Below are 21,905 nucleotides of genomic sequence, written 5' to 3' on the forward strand. Positions count from 1 at the left end.
AAGGGCAAAAGGAAACATCGGAGTGGCTGCATCTAGGATTGTAAATGTAAGTCTATTTGATCCTGAAGTTTCTCTTTTTGCCTGTCCTCTACTCCCCCAATGTCAGCATGCCCCTTCACTTCTCAAACAATAATAGCGCCCTGAATTTATATTGCACTTTTTCGTTATAATGCCTTTTTAAAAAATCATTCATTCATTCATTCATCCATTCATTCATGAGAGACACAGAGAGAGGCAGAGACATAGGCAGAGGTAGAAGCAGGCTCCCGCAGGAGCTGCATGCAGAACTCGATTCCAGGACCCTGGGATCACGCCCTGAGCCAAAGGTAGACATTCAACCACTGAGCCACCCAGGCGCCTCATTAGAATGCCTTTTGAATTTTATTATTTTGCTTTATTTTTTTAAAGGCTTTAGTAGGGAAAAAGAAGAGCATTCCTTTCTGAGGCCAAGACTGATTAAAGTGAAATGTCTCTCTGCAAACCTGGTGGAATGGAGTGCTAGCCCAGGATTTAGGCAGAAGTGTCAGGCATTTTCCATTTCCAATCAGAGCTCCTACTCTTAAATTTCCAGAGGAAGTTTTAGAGTCTTTGAGATTGTGGTGTCTAACCCTCATTTCTCTTCACATTAGCTTGATGTAGCAGCCTTTTCTCTCTTTTCTGTATTTTCTCTCCTTAATCGTTTCTTCCTCCTGACATTTAAATATGTTTAATTATCTCATTAAAAAAAATCTTCTCTCCAGGGGCCAGTCTTTTGGTCTTCCCATGCACGTCCTTGAGAACTCTATACAGGATTCTGGAGGGTTTAAACTTGCGGTGGAAATTGAAGTGAGGTAGTAACTATTGTTAGATCAAGAAAAATGCTTGGAATTGTTCAGCTAGGGATAGGAGTCCCCAGGGTGGTCCTCCAGAGCACTCTGGGGCCAGCTTGGGAGCTCTTTGCCTAGGTCCTCAGCCAGGTAAGTGCAGAAATTCAGAATAAACTTTTAGGAACTTTTGTAGCTATTTGACAGAGTAATCTTGTCTATTGAACTTCATGAAAAATCTAGAGTTAAAAAAGATCTTCCCTATATACTCTTCTACCTCTCTCCCTCTCTCTCTTGCTTTCTCCTCCTCTCCCTCTCTTCCCTTCATCTCCAAACTTTTGAAAAAGTTCTTATTTTCATTTTCTCAGCTTCTTCCAGTCTGACTTCAGGAATAACCACTCTGCGGATACTGTTCTCATGGACACCAGTATCATTTGCCAAATCCACTGTCTTTCTTGACCTCTCTGTTACAGATGATCTACCTTCATGAAACTCTCCTGTAGTTTCTGAAAGATCCTCTCTCTCTCTCTTTCTCTCTCTCTCTCTCTCTCTCTCATTGTTCTTTCTCCATGTGTGCCCCCTTAATTATCTGGTTATCAAGTCTCCTCATGCTGCATACCCCCATGTGGGCTTACTGTTCCAGATACCTGGCTTCAGCTGTTCCTGTAGGTTGGTCATTTTCATATATTTGTTTCCAACCCACACCTTTTCCCTGATCTTCAGACCCACATATTTAGTTGTCATCAGATATTTCATAACCACTTCAACAAATCCAAAATCAAACTGACCTTTGCTCCTCCATACTGGCTCCTACTCTTCTTTAGTCCATTTGAATATATAAACATTTTTTAAAGATTTTATTTATTTATTCATGAGAGGCACAGATAGAGAAAGGCAGAGGCATAGGCAGAGGGAGAAGTATCTCATTATAGTTTTGATTGCATTACCCTGATGACTAATGTTGTTGAGCATCTTCTCATGTAGGTATTGGCCATTTGTATATGTTCTCTGGAGAAATGTTTTTTCAGATTATTAGCCTATTTTTAATTGACTTTTTTTGTCTTTTTATTGTTCAGTTGTAACAGTTCTTTACATATTCTAGATACTGTATCCTTACCAAACAGATGATTTGCAAATATTTTCTCCAATTTTTAGGTTGTCTTTTAATTTTTTATTACTAGGAAAATATATAGCAAAACAGAACTGGGAGGTAGTAGAGGTGGAAGAACTGGAAAAAGTTAATCACCAAACAAGCTGCCTAAACATAGCTTCCTGCTGTGGAGGAGAGTGATTTATTTGGCTGTTATCTTTCCCACATTTCCTGATTCAAAGAAATCTGCTCTTAGCAGGACTAGGTCTAGGAGCCCCATTTTCCAATCTCTTCACTTCCTGGGAATTTGGGAAAGGTTGTATAATTCTCAGGCTTTCAAGATACAAAAGACAGTATGGAGAAGGAAAGGATGGCCCTTAGGTCCAGTGTCATCCCCAGCCCCATCTCTCAGTATTTGTTGATGCCAAAGAGATGAACCCCATGGAATCTTAGCCAGCATTACACTGAACAGTGAGGCTGTGTTGATGAGGAAATGAGCAACATCATACCTGGTGTAGAAGCTGGCCAGGAGGCAGAGTACAACAGGAGAGATGCTGAGGAATTTGCAGAAAGAGATAAAGTGAAGCCTGTAGTCCATGTGTTCCCCGTGTGTCAATAGCCAAGCCTTTCCTTGGTCAGGGGTCTCAAAGGGTGTCCCTTTCACCATATGTAAGAAGACATACATAGCCTGCTGGCTTCAGAAGCCTGTCTGTCTTGAGGTCACACTCATTTCTACACCTGGGGTCTCCAGGAAGCAGCCACCTGTCTTTGTACTTTTTTGATAGTGTCCTTTGATGTACACATTTTTTAAAAAAGATATTCTTCATTTATTCATGGAGACACACACAGAGAGAGAGAGAGAGAGAGAGAGAGAGAGAGAGGCAGAGACACAGGCAGAGGGAGAAGCAGGCTCCATGCGGGGAGCCCAACATGGGACTCCATCCCAGGTCTCCAGGATCACGCCCTGGGCTGCAGGCGGTGCTAAACCACTAAGCTACCGGGGCTGCCCTCATGTACACATTTTTTGATGAAGTCCAATTTGTTTTTTCCTTTGGTTATTTGTGGTTTAAATGTCATCTCTATAAAACCACTGTTTACTACAAGGTCAGACTTATACCTATGTCTTTTTTTCTAAAAGGTTTTAGAGTTTTTAGCTCTTACCTTTAGGTACTCTGGGGCTAACTTTTATATATGGTGTGAGATAGGGACCCAAATTCATTAGTTTGCATGTAGATATTCAGTTGTCCCAGCAACAGTTCTTGAAAATATATATTATTTTCTAAGTAATCTTATTTCTTTGTTTTTCCCATCCATTTTTATTCTGTATTCTTTAACTGAATTTTTCTTTTTTCCTCACCTCTGTTTCTTCTTGTCATATTTGTGATATTTGATTTTTTTCCATTTTGCCTGTTAAGGAATTCATGAATCAAGCAGCATCCCTTCCAGCAAGTAGAGAGAAGCTTTCTTCCTTAGCATTTTTTTTCTAAGTAAGCTCTATGACCAATGTGGGGCTTGAACTCACAACCTTGAGATTAAGAACCCCATGCTCTACTGACTAAGGCAGCCAGGGGCCTCTCTTCCTTAGCATTTTTTTTTTCTGAGAGAGAGAGAGAGAGAGAGAGAGAGAGAGAGAGAAGCACTTCCTTCTTCTTTTTCCTCTCAATCCAAGTAAGGTATATGTCAGAAAATCATTTGGAGAACTTGATGGGTATCCCCTGGAATTTCGAGGTATGTAGGTTCCTGACTCATGCTTGGAAAAATGTTTAAAGGTATATAGGCTTTCAGAAAGCTGGTCATGAGCCAGCTCTGTCCATGTTAAGTATCTGTTTCCAAGGTAATGAAGGGGTCTCAGTTCTAGCTCTCTATCACCTATGAACCCTAGTCCTATCTCCTCTCTGCTATGGCAACACTACCCTAATTCTGGTTCTAATAACTATACCTCCTCAGAACTATCACAGAGGCAATTTTGTACTTATTGCTGTGTCTTTTTTCCCCTCCCTCTTCATTTCTGGTTCCTGGAATTCAGTCTCTTGTTATCTTATCCATAATTTCTAGGAGTTTTTAAGTGGGAGAATTTCAGGCTATTTTAGTCTGGCATCTTACCAGAACTAGACATCTATTTTAACTTGCTCAGTATCTGCCTTATGTATTAGATAGTAAACTCCAGGAAGGCAGACAATTATTCTTGTTCACTGCTTTACCTTCAGCTCTCAGCACAGAGCCTAGCATATAATGAATATTGAGTAAATATTTGTTGAACATGTAAGTAACTCACAACATGAAGTCTTCAGTAGGAAAGAAGAATAGATATAATTAAGTCTAAAAATTATGTTTACAAAAATAAGCATCCCAATGAAGAGAAAGAAGGGCTGCAAAGCCAGGCTCCAGTATTCTTCCAGCTATGCTGCAATGGACTCACCTAAGGTCACCTCACAGCTTTCTTTTGTGACAGTTTTTCCTGTTTCTAGATTTCTTTTTTTTTAAATTTTTATTTATTTATGATAGTCACAGAGAGAGAGAGGCGCAGAGACACAGGCAGAGGGAGAAGCAGGCTCCATGCACCGGGAGCCCGATGTGGGATTCGATCCCGGGTCTCCAGGATCGCGCCCTGGGCCAAAGGCAGGCGCCAAACCGCTGCGCCACCCAGGGATCCCCTCTTTCTAGATTTCTAAAGATCCTACTTCACTCCTTTCTTCTTTAATTTTTATTTTTTTCTTTTAATAATATAATTTATTAGGTATAACTTACATGTAATAAAGTACGTCCATTTTAAGTGTATGTTTGGATGAGTTTTGACAAATTTATGTACCCATATAACCACTACCACAGCCAAGATATTGAACATTCCCATCACTACTTTAAAAAGCTCCCCTTTTGGGGCAACTGGGTGGCTTAGTCGGTTAAGCATCTGCCTTCAGCTCAGGTCATGATCTTGGGGTCCTGGGATCAAGCTCCGTTTGGGGCTCCCTGCTTAGTGGGGAGCCTGCCTCTTCTTCAGTTCCTCCCCCTGCTCATTCTCTCTCTCTCTCTAAAACAAATGAAAAATCTTTTTTTAAATAAAGTTCCCTTTTACCCCTTCTCAGGAATCTCCCAGTCTCTCAGCCCCAGGTAATGACTGATTTGCTCTGTTCTTATGGGTTAGGTGACTCTTTTCTAGAATTTCATAAAAATGGAGTCATATAGCATATGCTCTTTGGTGTCTGGCTTCTCCTCCTTATAATGTTTTTGAGATTCATCCATGTTGTTGCAAGGGTCAGTATTTCATTGTCACTCTGATTTTTCTGAAATAAGAGAGTTTCTCCTCTTTCTAATATTTTCTCTTTCCCTGTTGCTCTTCTCTCAATTCCCTTGATTTCCATTCTAATGTCAGATGTTGTGATAAGTCATTTTTACCTTCCACAGGGTCTGTAATCCATGATGTCTGTAAAGAGCAGGAACATTACAAAGATGTCACCTTCACCCAGTCTTATTCCTCAGTGGAAGGACTTGAAAGTCCTCATAAATCATAGCCTGGAAGATATAAAGGTAATGTGTGTAAGGGGTATGCACATAGTGGGCTTTTACTAAGTATCCCTGACAAGGCAGCCTGTGGCATGGGCAACATGTGAGCAGCTTTGGAAGAACCCTCCCATACCCCTCAACAACTCCTTCTTCTAGATTAAGATGGTAACAGTGATAATTAAAACATATTCTGCTGAATAATAATAATAAAAAAAACAGAAAAGGGACTCACATGGATTAAACAAGCAGGAGGTGCCTTTGTGTTACAGGTTGTCAAGGACCCATGTTGTTTTCCTTTTTTTTCACACTATCCTTAATATTTTAGTTTATCATCTTAAGGTTATGAGCTAGTTCCTTCACTTCCAGGCATTGGCTTTAAATTCCAAGAAGAAAGAAGGCCAGAAAGTACAGAGCTGTGCCAGCCCTGGAGTACCACAGTGCCTCTCTATATTGCCAGAATTTCTGGGTTCATGATTACCTTAAACAAGATCTGAGTTTTATTGGGATGGAAGGAGGGGGATGAGGAAGGATGGGGAATGATATAGAGTAGGCAATAGTACGTACAGGCACAAATATATTGCTTGGGTTTAAGATATTCTCAGTCTTTTAGAGTCTTCCTGAGAAAAGCATTAATACTGTTGAGTGAGTGAGCGAATTATTTGTACATAAAGTCTGGAAAGGAGAAGAATGGTGATTAACTAATGGAATAAGGGGTACGTAAATGAGTTTTCAGGTTCAATGAAGAGAAATGGGAGACTAAGAGCTCAGATACCAGGGTCCTTTCTCTCAACTCTCCTGTTGTCACTGAACCAGCAATGACAGTGGAAGCTCTCCAGCTCTCTGTATTCTGTATTCTCTCAGAATACATAAAATTGGAATATGAGAAATATAAGGAGAAGAGAGAGACTCTTAAGTTGCTGATAATGGCCTTAGTATACTCTCAAATCTTTTGTGGATGCAGAGAAACTCAGACAGTTAGATTCATGGAACATTGTTCAAGAGGCAGTATAGTACAGGCATCTGCTGAGAAGAGGGACCTAAAAGATTTTATGAGCCTCAATTAATTAGTATAAGGAGCTCATGTATTTAAATCCTAGATATATATTATGTCACTGGAAGATAGCATGTGTGTTGTACATATTCTACTGTGTATCATGTTAAAAGATATATATCTCTCTTAATATACCACACACACATATGCACACACACACACACACACACACACACACACACCCCACTGGTTCAGAACACAGAATGTTAGAGCTGAAGCACAGTTAACCCCATGTTGTGAATAGCACACATTTTCCTTGGATGCACATAAGAATAGAAAGGTGCATGCCAAAGAGTCTAGCTCTAATGCCCATGTGGTGGGAATTCTATGTCTGTAAAGTATGAGTTTCCCATAGGCAGTGTATCTTGGAGTGTGATGGTGACAGGAATGGTCCTTTGGGTATAGAGAGGAACTTTGAAGAGTTGTTCAAACTGTGACAGGTAGGGATATTTGCCATGGTTGGATTACTTTGTCATATTCATATAGGATTGTATTCCTTTCTTTTGAAGTACTTTTTTTGTTTTGGACAGAGATTTTTAAATTATTTATAATTTATGTTTCCCTCATTGTACTCTTATTTTCTGAAAGCTATGACTGTGTCTCTTTTGCTCAGCATCATATCTCCAGTGTCTGTCATAGAATGTACCAGCCTTTCTTAAATGTTCCTCATCTAAACCATGGAAAACAAAATTATCTGAGGGGCTATTTTCTTAGTACCCTTAAGGATGGTACATAACTACTAGCATTCTAGATGCATAGGGAAGAAATTAATGCCTTATGTAGAATGGATACTTTAGGACATTAGGGCTTACTTCTTATGGAAACTTGGTTGAGAAAGGCTGGTACTTTCAATCAAGATGTGGTGATCAAGGTACTTTGAATCAAGACATGGGTGAGGGTGAGGGAGGGATGACTCCCCCAAATAGTGCTTTCCAGTGGTAGGGTGAATAAATGTTGGTTAGCTAAAAAACAACAAATGTCCACTAATCCTCAATAAATATTTATTTTTTTTAAAGATTTATTTATTTATTTATGAGAAACACACACACACACACACACACACACACACACACGCACAAACACAGAGGTAGAGACACAGGCAGAGAGAGAAGCAGGCTCCATGCAGGGAGCCCGATGTGGGACTCGATCCCGGGTCTCCAGGATCACACCCTGGGCTGCAGGCGGCGCTAAACTGCTGCACCACCGGGGCTGCCCTCAATAAATATTTATTAAATGAATGAGTGACTGGGTACTCCGGGCTTTTAGCTCAGGCTGCTCTTCTCTTTCAGGCTGATGAAAAACCAAAGAATGATGTGATTGTATTGAGTGACTGGCCTGAGACTCTCTACCAGGAGCCTCACCATCCCCAGAGTAAGCCTTTCATCTGCTTCTACTCCATCAGTGTCAACTATTTTGTGTCCTTAAACTGGATGGAGCCACATTCAAAACAAATACAGGTAAAGCTACCTCATTTTTTCCTTCCATCTTAATTCACTTTACATATATCATACCTCAACTGCCCTCATAGTCAGAATGATGAGAGTGGATTCTAAGTTAGCTTATTTTAATATTCATCTCCATATCCCAATCTGACCTAGATGCAGTGATCCTTTTTCACCTCTAGTCATCAGGTCCAGAGAATTCATATTCCCCAGAAAGCAGACTGAAGGCCAAGGAAAGAGCCTTAAGCATCGTGTTTCTATTACATACCTGAATACCAGTACCAGGAAATTCCCCAAATCAAGCTGTGCAGTCTTTCCTTGGTCTGACAGGAAGAGACAAGTATCTAAACATTCAACCCTTGGTATGCCTCACTCTTGGGAAATAATCTGCCTCCATGTCAGGGCTTTCATCTTTCTTCCTCTTCTAGGCAGTACTTTGGGTACAGAAGAAAGATACAGAAATGGGAGGAATCATAGAGAAGATGAACTTTCCTGTGATGGATCAAGTGCCACCCGTTGAAACAATGGTCCACACAGGTTCTTCCCACATGTTAATTGCTTACTGTGGTGACATGCGCCTGCGGCTCTTCGGAGATCATCATCGAGCATTCATATCTCTGGGCACAGTGCCCTGTCGTTTCTCCATCAGCTGCCTCTGCTATGACTCAGAAACTGATATACTGCTCTCTGGTACCTTGGGAGCTGTGGTTACCTGGCTTATCATACCAAACGGCAGGGGCCTCCAGATGGCACAAATAATGCCCATGCCTGATCATGAGCTTGTACAGGGCTTTTCCCTGAATGGCCCCCATGGCTCCCTCCTGGCTTTCTGTGAGAATATGGTGAGGGTCTTTACCCACCAGGGTCAGGGCCAGCTGAAAGAGGTTAAAAAGTTCACTCCCATAGCCAGTGGCTCTTCCATAACCTGCTCATTCACTTGTGTCTCTCAGGGCTCTTTCTATGCTGGAAACAAGGATGGAGAGATCCATGCTTGGGGTCTAGACCAGGGTAACTTCCTCCACAGCTTCCAAGCCCATTCCTCTTCAGTGATATGTGTTCATAGCCGGCCAGAGACCTATACTTTACTAACAGCAGGCCAAGAAGGTGTAGTAAAGGAATGGAATCTTGCCTTTGGGAACTTGCTGCGGCAGCTGAATATTGATGAAGATCTGCAGCGACTGCAGTTTATTGATAACACCACTTTTTTCTGCCAGACCACCCACACTTTCTCATTGCACCACCTGCCCTACTTTTATAGCCTCTTCAATGTCTGTGGTTCTGCTCCTGAGAAGGTGCAGCGGGTTTGCTGTGGCCATAATTGGACTCGGATCCTGTGTGCCACTAAGGATGGTTTGTTGCGCTTCTTGTCTCCAGTAACAGGAGATCTCCTCGTTATCACCTGGCCTCTACTTATCATGGATAAGGCCATGGCTTGGGCCTATGACTCAGACAAAGAAGAGCTCTTTGTGGCAACAGGCAGTTCAGAGGTGCTGGTGTTTGATGCAACGCACTCTCCTTGCACAGCCAAGTACCTGGTATGCACTTCGGTAAACTCTAGGGATAGAGTAAGATGCCTGGCCTATGGGCAGTCCCATTTGGGTATGGGCCTAGGAGGACTGATGTTCTGTGGGCATGACAGTGGCATTGTGAGAATCCTCTCCCACTATAGCTATGCCCGAATAGAAAAGACTGTTCACTCTGGGGCAGTTTTGGCACTGTCTACCCTGGAGGGTCCCCAGGAAATCTCCTTACTCTGTTCCTACGGCATGGATCATACTTTATACCTGACAGAGGCTGTGCTTCAGAAGAACAAGGTAATTCTGCAGCCCATAAACAAAATTCTATGTGCTTGTGCCCTAACACATGTGATACTCTTGCCAGGTTCAGTGGGTGCTATCACTGAGAACCACTGCTGGCGTCTCTGGCACTACCAAGATTTTCTGAAATCTTCAGAGTCAAAACAAAGTTCTGTGTTTAAAGAAACAAAATGCCTGCACCAATGTGCAATAACTTCATTTGATGTCTGCTATTCCCTGAAACTTTTTGTCACAGGGGGCATTGATGGCTCAGTCCGGATCTGGGATTTCCATGGTAGGCTTATAACTGAGTTGGATTCAGCATTGGATTTTGGCCCACTCTGCTTTGCCAATAATCGGGGTGACCTGCTTTTGACTTTCAACCAGAGTCTTTACCTGGTATCCTGCTTAAATTTGCTCCCTCCTACTCAGCTGATTCACCTAGCTAACCTAAGCAGTGCAGATGATATACAAGAAGTCCCTAAACCCTTTCTGCCTAGTTTCTTCCTTTCTTTTGAAAGAATATTTGTACCCAAATTTGTTTACCTTGGACAAGGGCTCCAGGAATTACAGGGTCTAGAAGCCCTTCTTAACAAACGGGTCATTGCCTTTGACAACACTGTGCCCCATGTTGTAGAGGAAGAGAGACATATGTCCACTGTGATTCAAGTGGAACCCAAATTATACTTTTCAGGGGATAAGAATATTGCTTTTGACCCCAAGCATAATAGTACTCCACACATGGTTCCTGCTCAGTTACAACTTGCTGACTGGGATGGATTGAACTCTTACCATATGTTACATTGCTTCTTTGGTAAAGGGCAGCAATGGCCCTTCGCTCCTGATGGCTACATCCCCAACTCAGTTATCCGTGCCCGCCTTTGGCCTGATGGTACCCCAATCTTCTTACGCTATGATCTGTACCAAGATAAGGACTGGGACATGACCAAACTTGTCAGATCCCTGACACTGTCACCTGTGACTCTACTAGAAGAGAACGTCTCAATGAAAAAAGAGGATAAATCCAAGAAATGGAAAAAAACTTTCTATGATATTCTAGTAAGTATGATAAACCAAAATTGGACAGGAAGAAAATTTGATGAAGAGCTTATAAATCATTTAATTGAGGCCATCCTCAACCTCACAATTTACTGTTCTGTAGATCAATATAAGACATATATTACTGTACTGGCACAAATTTTTGCCACTTATCAAGTATCTTCAAGATTGTGCTATGAGGCTGCCTGTCGCCTAATGGAAGATACAGTCCATCCCAATCCATGCATCCGTGAGCTAGCCTGGGAGGGATTGGAGAGGCTAGGCATCCTGAGCCATCTCTTTGCTGTTCCACTGGCTATAGGATTGATGGACAGTGATGAGAATGTGCGGGCTAAGGCCTTACACCTTATGATAAGAGTCACAGGCATCCAAACCAAGACTATGCTGGTAGGCCTGCTGAGCAAAGAAGAAACCTTCCGAGAAATGCAGTAAGTTGGCTGGTGGCTTTCCCTCTTCTGTTTCTTCTAGCTCCTAACCTCCAAAATATGATTGCTTATTCTCTTTTCACACAACTTGTTCTCTTCTTTTTCTCCCACTATGTTCTTTGTTTCCATTTGCATTTTTTCCCTGATGCCTACCCTTCCTCTGACCATTAGTTAGTCTGCCCTTCTCTCACTTCTTCACTTCCTTAAGATTCCTCATGACTCAAGTCCACAAATCTTCCAATCAAAAAAGCATCTTGTATCTGACAATTCTATTCCTTGCTATGTTTGATTTTTTAAAAAATATTTTATTTATTCATGAGAAACACACAGAGAGAGGCAGAGACATAGGCAGAGAGAGAAGCAGGCTCCTCACAGGGAGCCCGATGCAGGACTCGATCCCGGGACTGGGATCATGCTCTGAGCCAAAGGCAGATGCTCAACTGCTGAGCCCCCCAGGTGTCCCTGATTTTTTTCTTCTTTACCCGCCCTTTACTTGAGATGACTCTGGATTAAATGGCTACTTTATCCCTGCCTGTTCAATTGTAATTTCTCCTTTTCTTCCTCCTTCTCTCCCTTCCTTCCCTCCTCCACATCCTCTTTCAAATCATGTTTTATCACTGGCTGGGTATCATTCTTCTTTCCTCTTGACTTTTGTAGGCAAGAATTTATTGGAGAAGCCTCTCTGGACCAGCTACTGGGGATCCAAGCTAAAGATATCCAGTGCCTGCTTACTCAGGTAAAGCAGCGGCTAAATGAAAACTTGACCTTGTCATATAGAGACCAACAACCTACTTTTCATTCAGACATATCAATGGCTGGCGAACCTGAGATGCTTGTCAAACGAATAGTCGTACCTGAAAAGATCACCAAACCAAAGGAAAGAATGACACATGTTCAAGCAAAGAGAAGACAGCTTAGTATGTATGGGTTAATATATGGGGTATATTTGGGTACCAAAAGTCAGAGTCAATAAGGCCAAAGTATTTAAAATGATATTGGGAAATATTATTACCTAAAGAGATTCTTTTCCACAGAAAATAGTCTTTGTGGGAAAGAAACACATATGCCACAACAAATACCAAGGTCTTATTTATTTAGGATATGGAAGCTGGGATAAAATGGCAAGCATTTCTGTACCATAAAGCCTCAGTCCCCTTTGCCTTTTTGTTTTTTTAAGATTTATTTATTTACGAGAGACAGAGAGAGAGAGAAAGACAGAGACACAGGTAGAGGGAGAAGCAGGCTCCATGCAGGGAGCCTGACGTGGGACTCAATCCCACATCTCCAGGATCACGCCCTGGGCTGAAGGCGGCGTTAAACCGCTGAGCCAACCGTGCTGCCCTGCCATTGTGCCTCTAATGGCAGTTCATTGGACTAGATGTTATAAAGGATATTACTCAGAGCCTCTTTTTTTTCTTAACTATTTTCTCCCAATATCTCTGCAGTTAAAAAGGAACTGAGAGTTTCCAGAAAGCCAATACAGACAAAGTTTGTAAAATTTAGCTCTGTGTTGGTACCTTCAGAGGATAAAGATGAACAAAGAGAGGCAAGACGATCAGAGCAGATTGACACCCAGCATGTTGCCTTAGAGCCTGAATTACCATTAAGTACTTTCAGCCCAGCCAAATATCAAGAGGATGCTGAATCAAAGGAGGTCATGGTGGAAGCCACAGAAGAAGGAATAGGCCACATGGCAATCACAGAGATTATGACGGCCATAGATCAATGTGGCATGAAAGATTATGAAGAGGTGTTCCCTAAGGTGGAAAGACATGAAGTAGAAGGAGGAGGCCACATGGAGGTCACAGAGTTTATGAAGGCCATGGGTCAACATGGCAATAAAGATTATGGGGAAGTGTTCCCTAAGATGGAAAAATATGAATTTATGAATAGGCTTTGGAAAAGGGCAGTAAAAAGAGGCTATGAAAAAGTAGCTGCAAAGTTAAAACAGGAAAAAGACTTGAAGGATATTTCAGAGACAATTGTAGAAGAGACCAAGGAAAAAGGCATGCAGATTACTGAGGAAGAAATAGATACAAGGAAGAAACATGGAAAGAGTGGCCGAGGTTTGGCTGGTATGCCTGGACGCATTGGTAGATTAGATACCAGGTCTTGGCGGGATGACATTTGCTATCTTGTTACCTCAAGGATAGCAAGTTCCTGTCCAGGAATGTTAAGGGATCTGGGTCAAGAATTGGTGGACTTGGCTCAGGTGATGCTTGCTCCCCAAGATCCCAGCTGGGATCTCTTTCAAGAGATCTGCCCCCTTTTAAAGGATTCATCAGAATTGCATGAAAAGGTGGTAGAAGAACCATTCATTATAACTGAAAAGGTGGATACAGAGGTTGTTGAGGAAGAGAGGACAGAATTGGGAGGACAGAGAGGTAAAAAAGCATTAAAGGACAAGGCATTTTCTCAAGTCAAGAAAAAGAAAGATGCTTTCTTAGACAAACTAGTCTTAGAGAAAAGGAAATTTAAAAAAGAAGCAAGGAAACTGGGCAGGCAAGAAAGGAAAATAGCTGAGGAAGAAAGGAAACTGAGTAAAACAGAGAAGAAATTAATGCAAAGAAAGGAGAAACTGACTCAGGATAGGAAGAAACTGACCCACCAGAAAGAAAAAATACCTTGGGATGAAAAAATAGTGGCTTCTCCACAAGAGAAATTAACAAGCAAGGAAGAGCAGAAGTTAGTCTTAGGAGGAAAGAAAGAGACTGGAAAAGGGGGAAAACTACTAAGGGAAAGAAAAAGAGTTACCCAAAAGAAGGGGAGGGCAGCCCTGAAAAGAGGAAAGTGGGACTGGGAGAAGATTATGATGGCCCATGAAGAAGGCATGTGGTGCCAAGAAGAGGGGTTGCCTACCTGGGGAGAGAGGAAATTGTCCCAGGAGGAGGAGGAGCTGGGGGATGAAGAGGAGGAGCTGGGGGATGAAGAGGAGGAGCTAGGTGAGGAAGAGGAGGGACTGGGAGAGGAAGAGGAATGGCTGGGAGAGGAAGAGGAGGAACTGGGAGAGGAAGAGGAGCAGCTGGGAGAGGAAGAGGAGGAACTGGGAGAGGAAGAGGAGAAGCTTGGTGAGGAAGAGGAGGAACCTTGTGAGGAAGAGGAGGAGCTGAGTGAGGAAGAGGAGGAACTGGGGGAGGAAGAGGAGGAGCCAGGTGTGAAAGAGGAGGAACTGACCTGGGATGAAGAGGAACTAATATTGCACTTAAAGAAACAAGTTAAGAGCAGGGAGGAAAAGTCCCATAAAAAGAAGAAAGATGTCCAAGATATGGAGAAACATGTTGAGGAAGAGGCCCAGAAAAGGGGAAAATTAGCCCAGGGAGAGGAACATTTGTCTAGCAAAGAGGAGGGACTATCTGGGGAAGAGGGAAAACAGGCATCAGAAAGGGGCAGCTTGACAGAGCAAGAAATTAAATTGACCCCAGAAAAGAAGAAATGGTTAGAAAAGGAGAAAAAAGAGGCCCATAAAAAGAAACAAATCCAGGAAAAGAAAAAACAAGCTGGGAAACAGGAGAAAGATCAAAAAGAAAGGCAGACTAAGAAAGAGGAGAAAGAAGCCAAGGACAGATGGTTAGCCCAGAAAAGAAAGAAACTGGGCCTAGAAGAAGAGGAAAAGCTTGTGGAAAAGGAGAGAAGGTCCCAGAAAGAGGAGGAAAAAAACAAGAAAAAGAGGCAATGGGCCCGGGAAAAAAAGAGAGCAGACTTAGGAGAGGAGGAACAGGCTGGGGAAAAGGAGAAATGGTCACAGGAGGAAAAGAAACAGACCTGGGAAGAAAAGAGATGGGATCAGAAAGAGAAGAAATTGGCTCAAAAAGTGGGGAAACAGGCTAAGGGAAAAAAACAACGGGCCAGAAGAAAAATGAAACTGATCCCACAAAAGGAGAAAAAGATAGCAGAAATTGAAAAAGTGTCCCCCCAAAAAGAGAAACAAGCCAAGAAAGAGGATAAATGGGTTGGGAAAGATAAGAAAGCCACTGATGAAAAAGAAAAGCCACCCACAAAAAAGCAACTAGCCCCACAAGAGCAGAAACAATCCCAGGAAGAGAGGATATGGAGTCAGAAAGAGAAAGAGAGTGATCAAAGAAAACAATGGGCCTGGGAAAAAGAGGAGCTGTATGTAGAAGAGGAGGAACACGCTGGTGAAATGCAGAAGTCCCAGGAAAAAGAGGAAAGAGCATTGGAGAAAAGACTGACCAAGAAAGATAGTAAACTGGCAAAGGGGGAGAGTCATATTGGTAAGAAAAAAAAGGCAATAGCCAGAAAGGGAATTGGCATAACAAAGAGAAAGAAAAAAAGTGAAGAAGAGAAAGAAGTTATGAAGGAAGAGGAATTGTCCCAGGAAGAGAGGGAACTGGTCTGTGACACTAGGACCAAGGAGATGGGTGTTGCCAAGGAAAAAAGAAAACGAACCAAAGAAGAGAGAATACAGGCAATGAGGAAACTGGACATGGAGAAAGGGATTCCTTCTGAAGACAAAGAGGCAAGTTCCAGGTTAAAAGATATAAGGAAGAGAGAGAGTTACCTGTTGAGGAGCCTAGCTAAAATAGTTAGAGAAATGAACATAGTGCCACTGGAAAAGGCAGAAATATCTGAGGAAGAGAGATCATCCATGATGGGGAAGTGGATGGAAACAATGGAAATGGAAGGCCAGAGGTGGGAATTTTTTAAGGAACAGGGAGAAATAATGAAACAAGAGAAGGAGCTGGATCAGGAAGAGAGAAAAGTAGATGATAGACTGGCCACCAAAGAGAAAACACTGACTGATGGAGACAGCTTGCAGGAGAACCAAAGGTTATTAGAAAAGGTCCTGGGAAAGATACTATTAGATAAAGTTCAGGTAGAGAGTATATTAAAGGAAGTCCAGGAACAAAATCTGTTAGGAAAAAAGCAGCTAAAGAAACTTCTGAGGAGAATTGAGAAGAATAAACCAGAAAAAACTCAACTAAAGTGCTTATTAGAGAATATCAGAGATACCCTGTTTGAAGGCTTATCTGAGAGTTTGACTGAAAAAGAAATAATGGAAGGTCCAGAGAAGAAGGGGAAAGAGGAAGAGAGTGTCCCTGAGGAAGGAAAAGAGGAAGAGATTCTGCCCAGGGAAGAGAAAGGGAAGTATCTGATTAGGAAGAAGAAAAAGAAGGCAAGCCTGAGTGAAGAGGAATTGGAGGAGAACTTGGCTAAGAAGCATAAAAAAGAGAGTTCAACCCAAAGAAAGAAAAAGGAAAAGAAGTCAACTGAAGAGAAAGAGAGGCTGAGTAAGAAGAAAAAGGAGAGCCCACAAGAGGAGGAGGAGAGCCTGAGTGAGGAGAAGGAGAGCCTGAATGAGGAGGAGGAGGAGGAGGAGGAGGAGAGCCTGAGTGAGGAGGAGGAGGAGGAGGAGGAGGAGGAGGAGGAGAGCCTGAGTGAGGAGGAAGAGGAGGAGGAGGAGAGTCTGAGTGAGGAGGAGGAGGAGAGCCTGAGTGAGGAGGTGGAGGAGGTGGAGGAGGAGGAGGAGAGCCTGAGTGAGGAGGAGGAGCACCTGAGTGAGGAGGAGGAGGAGGAGAGCCTGAGTGATGAGGAAGAGGAAGAGGCAGAAATGGAGAAGATAGAGAAAAGAGAGAAGGAGGAGGAGGAAAGGCAGAAGGATGCAGAGAGCAGACTTATGAAGGTGATACGCTCAGAAGAGAGAGTACTGAAAACAAAGCTCTCCAAGGAAGAAGTGAGCTTATCAAAGCTAGCAATAGAAGATAAAGCTCTTGCTGAGAAAAGGGAGGGTATAACTAGAAGGGAAATGCCTTTTACGAAAGAAAGATTGCTTGATGGAAAGAGATATCCCACACTAAGGGATAAGGTCATGTGGCCAACAGTTCTGAAGAGCCCCTTCAAAATACCACTCCCAGGAGCCCCAGAAAAAGAGAGAATGCCCCTGAAAGTGTTAGGGGTTCATTTGGATTTGAAAGGACAGGAAAGTCCACTTCTTGGAGCACACCCTATGACAAGTTCTTGGGGAAGACAAGAGGATGTGCTCTTGGAGAAAGCCAAGAGTATGGGAACAGGCTTAGAGACACAGATCCCAGAAGGCCTCCACAGGTTAGAGTCCCACTTATCTGATATCATGAAACCACAGAGACGTGAACATAGGTCCAAAGGTAAGAAGTGGAAGCGGTTCTTTAAGTACCAGGATTCCCCAGTGGGGAAAACTGAAGGTCAGGTCCCAGGGCCAGCCCCAGCCCTAGCCCCATCCCTTACTTCTATACCAGCCAAAAGGCCATGCCACTCAGAAGCAAGCTTCTCAGATGAGGACTGGATTACCAATGCCTTAATAAGACTGGAAGCAGGAGAGCAGCTTTCCAGGGACAGTTTCCATAGACTGCACCAGCATCTCAGAGACTTCACTTCAAAGGGATATTTGAAATGGATGCATCGGTGCAGTCTTAAAGCCATTGCTAAACACCTCAGGCAGAACCTAGAAGTAAGTCACACAGACATATCACAGCCCTCTAAGGATGTTTGGAGTCCAGTGCACTTAAAAGTGATCCCTCCAATTAGAAGAAAACAAAAAGAGAGCTGGCTAGAGCCATTATCTATTGTTGAGCCAGTGTTACCATCAGCTACCAGGAGGTCTCAAACCCCAGAAGCTCTCAATTGGCATCTCTTAGCTGAGTCCCAAAGGAAGAAGCAGGCACAACAGTTATCCTCTGCTATGAAGGAGATACCGCACCTTTATCCAATCAGAAAACACATTCCCACAACTGTCTATCCTTCTGTGGGTAAGAAATCCCTGGACTTGATATTCCAGAAGGACTTGCAGGCCTTGAGGTATAAGGGAGGGCTCCCCAAATTTCACATGGCAAAGAGGGAAGCACTGCCCATCCCTTCACCAGTGTTACCATCAACCACTAAGAGGATTCAAGTCCCAAAGGCCAATTTACACTGGCATCTCTTAGGAGAACCTTACAGGAGTGCGCGGGTACAGCAGTTATCCAAGGCTCTAAGAGAGATGGAAATGAAACACTTTTATCCTGCTGCAAGAGAGATTTTCACAGGTGCCCATGCCTCTGTGGACAAACAAACTCTAGCACTGATGTTTCAGAAGGATCTCGGGGCTTTTAAGGGAAAAGACAGGCCCCTCATGTTGCCTAAGTTGAAGAAGGCACAGACCACCTCTAAAAAAAAGGAAGAGGTGCCTCAGTGGGAGACATTTGTGGCACTGTATTATGTTTTGCAGATGTTGCAGCAACGATATGCAAAAGACAGCACTGCTTGGATGGAACAGTTTTACCGACTCATGGATCTGTACCAATTTAAGTCCCCTCAAATCCAGAGGCTTCTCTTAGAGTTGCTGCACAGAGAAGAACTCCAACCCCGAGAGATTATGTACCAAAAGGCCCTGAAAACTCAGGAGCTAGTCCCTGGTGAACGGTTGTTCTGTGGCCTGTTTTGTGGTCATTCCCATGTCCCTGCAGGTCCTCTCAAGTTCCAGAACGTTGTACCACTGCCTGGGAAAAGCAGAGTGCATACTATCCAACCTGTGGGCATTGCCCAGTATGGGTTCCTAGAACTTGCCTGGAAAAACCTACCACAAGTCAATTCTTACCTTATTGAGAGGCTGCCCAACATCCCTACTCCTACTCTATGATTTGGCCTAATATTAGGACTTTGGGGTCTTAGTGGGAAATAACCCTGGCCATAGATTTTAAGCCTCCTTCCCTGTTCCCCACTTCAAGGTGGGGCTAGACAAGGACTTGTACTTATTTAGCTCCAGAAACCTGCTTGCCTTGTACTGAATAAAATGGCATTTCTCGTTTGTAACAAACATTTTGGCTTATTTCTCTTCCTCCCCAAGCCTAGAATCCCCATAGAAAGTAGGTATAGAAAACAAGTAACTTTTATCCTAACTGGACCAATTGTTTTTTCAGTCAGTTGGGTACATCCTTTGGAGGGTAGGTACCAGTTGATCAACTTTTGATAGAAAAGTCTGTCCTTGAGCTCTTTCCTTTGGTTAATATTTCCTTCTTCAAAGGTCCCTAGGGGGGAGAGTGTCTGGCACAGTTGGGCTTTTATTTATTTAGCATTAATCTGAGAGGAAGCAGAGAAGACCCATAATTTTGCCCCTTCATAAACTTTGATCTGAAGTTCCTGAATGTCTCTAAATCTCAGTGTTCTCATCTACATAATGGGGAAATAGAGTGAAAAAATGATTAAGAATGCCAACTTTGGAAAAAAAAAAAGAAAGCCAACTTTGCATTTGGAAGAACTCTCATTCTAGTTCTTTTTCTGCCATTTATTAGCTCTTTAATCTTAGCTTTTAGTTTCTTCAAAGTAAAATGGTGATAATAATGCCTACCTCGGTGAAACTCTTAACACAATTACTGGAATATAGTTCTCTTTTTCTAATAGGTAGCTATTTTAATGGCAGATGTAACTATTTGTTTTATTTATTTATTTATTTATTTATTTATTTTAGATGTAGCTATTTGAAGTGTGGAGATGAAAATATGAGGTCTAAGACTCAAAGAATATTTGAATCCCTGCCTTTCAATTTGACATGTAGTCTTGAGCCAGTGATTTCACCTCTCTTAGCCTCAGGTATTGGGTTGTTTTTGTTTTTTTTAAGTTTTTCAATTGTTTACTTTATTCTAATTCTCAGCTTTATCATGTGCAAATGAGGCTCACTGGGAGGCTAGAATGAGATTCTGGGTATGCCCATATTAGTGTACTGGGAACGCAGGAAAGGAACTGAAGGATAGAGGAGGGGCCTGGCACCTCAAGGGAGTTTGAGGGTACCTAGAGAGGGGCTATAGAGCTCAAGGAGAGAGTCTGCAAGAGCAAGAGAGGAGCTAGAGCTTGAAGGTGTTTGGAAGCCCAAGAGAAGATCTTGGGCATCAGAAATCAGACTCCTGAGGGAGGTGACAAATTCTGAGGAAGAAAGTTTGGGAGCCCAGGAGATCAGAAGCTTGAGTACTGGGAAGAAACCCTGGAGCAGGAGACAGATCTCAGGGGAGAGGTATGAGCCCCAAAGGGAATAGATGAAGTTGACAATGTACAGAAGCTAATAAGTTCTGGGAACAAATCCCATGCCCAGCAAAGCATAAGAAAGAAGAGTAGAAGAAGCAGATTTTGATGTTAGAGGAGCCATGGAGCCCTTGAAGGAAGAACCAGAGCTCAGGGGAGATGCCTAGAACTCATGAGAGAAGTCAGAGTGCGAGGTAGAAGGGTTTAGGAGAAAAAAGAAGCCTCCAAGTTTCCAGAGAAGGAGCTAGAATCCAGAGAAGCAGTCTGCAAGGTCAGAGTAAGTTGAATAAATCTAAAGATTAAAACATATAGCTATATATGAGGTAATTTCCTCATGTAAAATAATAGATGATATATTTATACATTATATATTATACATTATATATTATTATACAATTATTGTATTATACAATTATAATACAATCATATATATTATACATTATATATATTGTATATATATTGTATATATATATACACATATATAATGTATATTGTATATATATCTATATAGTCTTTACCTCTGGTTCCTGCAAATATTTGGTCTTTGACCCGTTTCTGATACAGAACTCCTAAACCCCTTGGAATCTCTTGGGAGATATGAGTGACTTTTGTTCTAATGAGGTTACTCTTGGTAGACTCCTAGAAAGGGGCTGCTCACTAGAAAGATAAACCATGCATAGAAGCTTGGAACTTTCAGCCACATCTCCCATCCTCTAAATAAGGGCTGGAGATTGAGTTAATGATCAATCATGCCTACATGAAGCTTCTATAAAAAAATACCTCTAAAAAAAAGTTTGGGGTTCAGGGAGGTTCCAGGTTGGTGAACACATTCATGTGCCAGAGGGTAATGCATTCCAATTCCATGGAACAGAAGCTCCTGCACTTAGGACCCCTTCACATCTCACCCTACGTATGTCTTTTTCTGGCTGTTCATCTGTATGATTTAAAAAATCATCTGTAATAAACCAGCAATAATAAGTAAACTGTTTTCTTTGGTTGTGTGGGCTGTTATAGCAAATAATTGAACCCAAGAAGGGGATTGTGAGAGCCTGCATATTCTATCCCAGTCAGACAGTTCTGGGTAATCTGGATACCAGCTACCTCTGATTAGGGTCTGAAATGGAGGGCAGTCTTGTGGGACTGAGCCCTTAATCTGTGGGATCTGTGCTAACTCTAGTTAGTGTCAAAATTGAATTGGATTGCAGGACACCAGGTTCATATTGGAGAACTGGTCTGTGTGGGGGAAAAAAACAACAACCACACATCTGATGTCAAAGTGTTGTGAATGTGAGTAAAGGAAAATCCAATCAGTTTTCCCTAGGCACCTCCCCCCATCAAATATCTCCTCAAATATCCTATTTCCAGAAGAGGGAAAAATAAAATGAAAGGTATTAAATCATGTTTAGTCTGAGGAAAACTGTTAATAGTTTATAATAAGATCTGCTATAGCAGGAAGGTGAAATTTGTTTTTCTTTAACACTAGGGAGTTTTGCCAAGCTTTTTATGATCCCAGAAACAAAAGAACCATAAAGAAGAAACTGAATTTGATTTATTTACATCAGCAGATACATTTTTAAAAATTATTTTTAACAAAATTTGCCATTTGGGCCATTTTCAAGTGTACAGTTTAGTATGTTCACATTGTGCAACCAACACCAGCCATTTTTCCAGAAGACATTTTTCATCTTGAAAAACTAAAACTCTGTTGCCAGTTTACAGTAATTCCCCATTTTCTCTACCCCCCAACTCC

At 42.2% G+C, this 21,905-nt stretch overlaps 1 protein-coding gene across 1 annotated transcript; it reads left to right on the forward strand.

Annotated features, from left to right (window-relative positions):
• The first annotated feature begins 8,323 nt into the window (after window positions 1-8,323).
• Window positions 8,324-19,371, forward strand: LOC112643721 (WD repeat-containing protein 87-like). The gene is made up of 3 exons (XM_049109903.1): window positions 8,324-11,170; window positions 11,825-12,084; window positions 12,613-19,371. Exons 1-3 carry the CDS (start codon window positions 8,349-8,351, stop codon window positions 18,777-18,779), a joined length of 9,249 nt encoding a protein of 3,082 aa, XP_048965860.1. The 5' UTR covers window positions 8,324-8,348; the 3' UTR covers window positions 18,780-19,371.
• The last annotated feature ends 2,534 nt before the right edge of the window (window positions 19,372-21,905 follow it).

Source organism: Canis lupus, chromosome 1, assembly GCF_003254725.2.
Source record: "Canis lupus dingo isolate Sandy chromosome 1, ASM325472v2, whole genome shotgun sequence".
NCBI classification, from domain to species: domain Eukaryota; kingdom Metazoa; phylum Chordata; class Mammalia; order Carnivora; family Canidae; genus Canis; species Canis lupus.

What these genes read in the sequence shown, in the direction of transcription:
- LOC112643721 (XM_049109903.1), top strand. Translation starts at nt 8,349, where the DNA reads ATGGGAGGAATCATAGAGAAGATGAACTTTCCTGTGATGGATCAAGTG. An exon ending in GAAACCTTCCGAGAAATGCA is followed by an intron (nt 11,171 to 11,824) that starts GTAAGTTGGCTG and finishes TGACTTTTGTAG; the next exon opens with GCAAGAATTTATTGGAGAAG. An exon ending in AGCAAAGAGAAGACAGCTTA is followed by an intron (nt 12,085 to 12,612) that starts GTATGTATGGGT and finishes ATATCTCTGCAG; the next exon opens with TTAAAAAGGAACTGAGAGTT.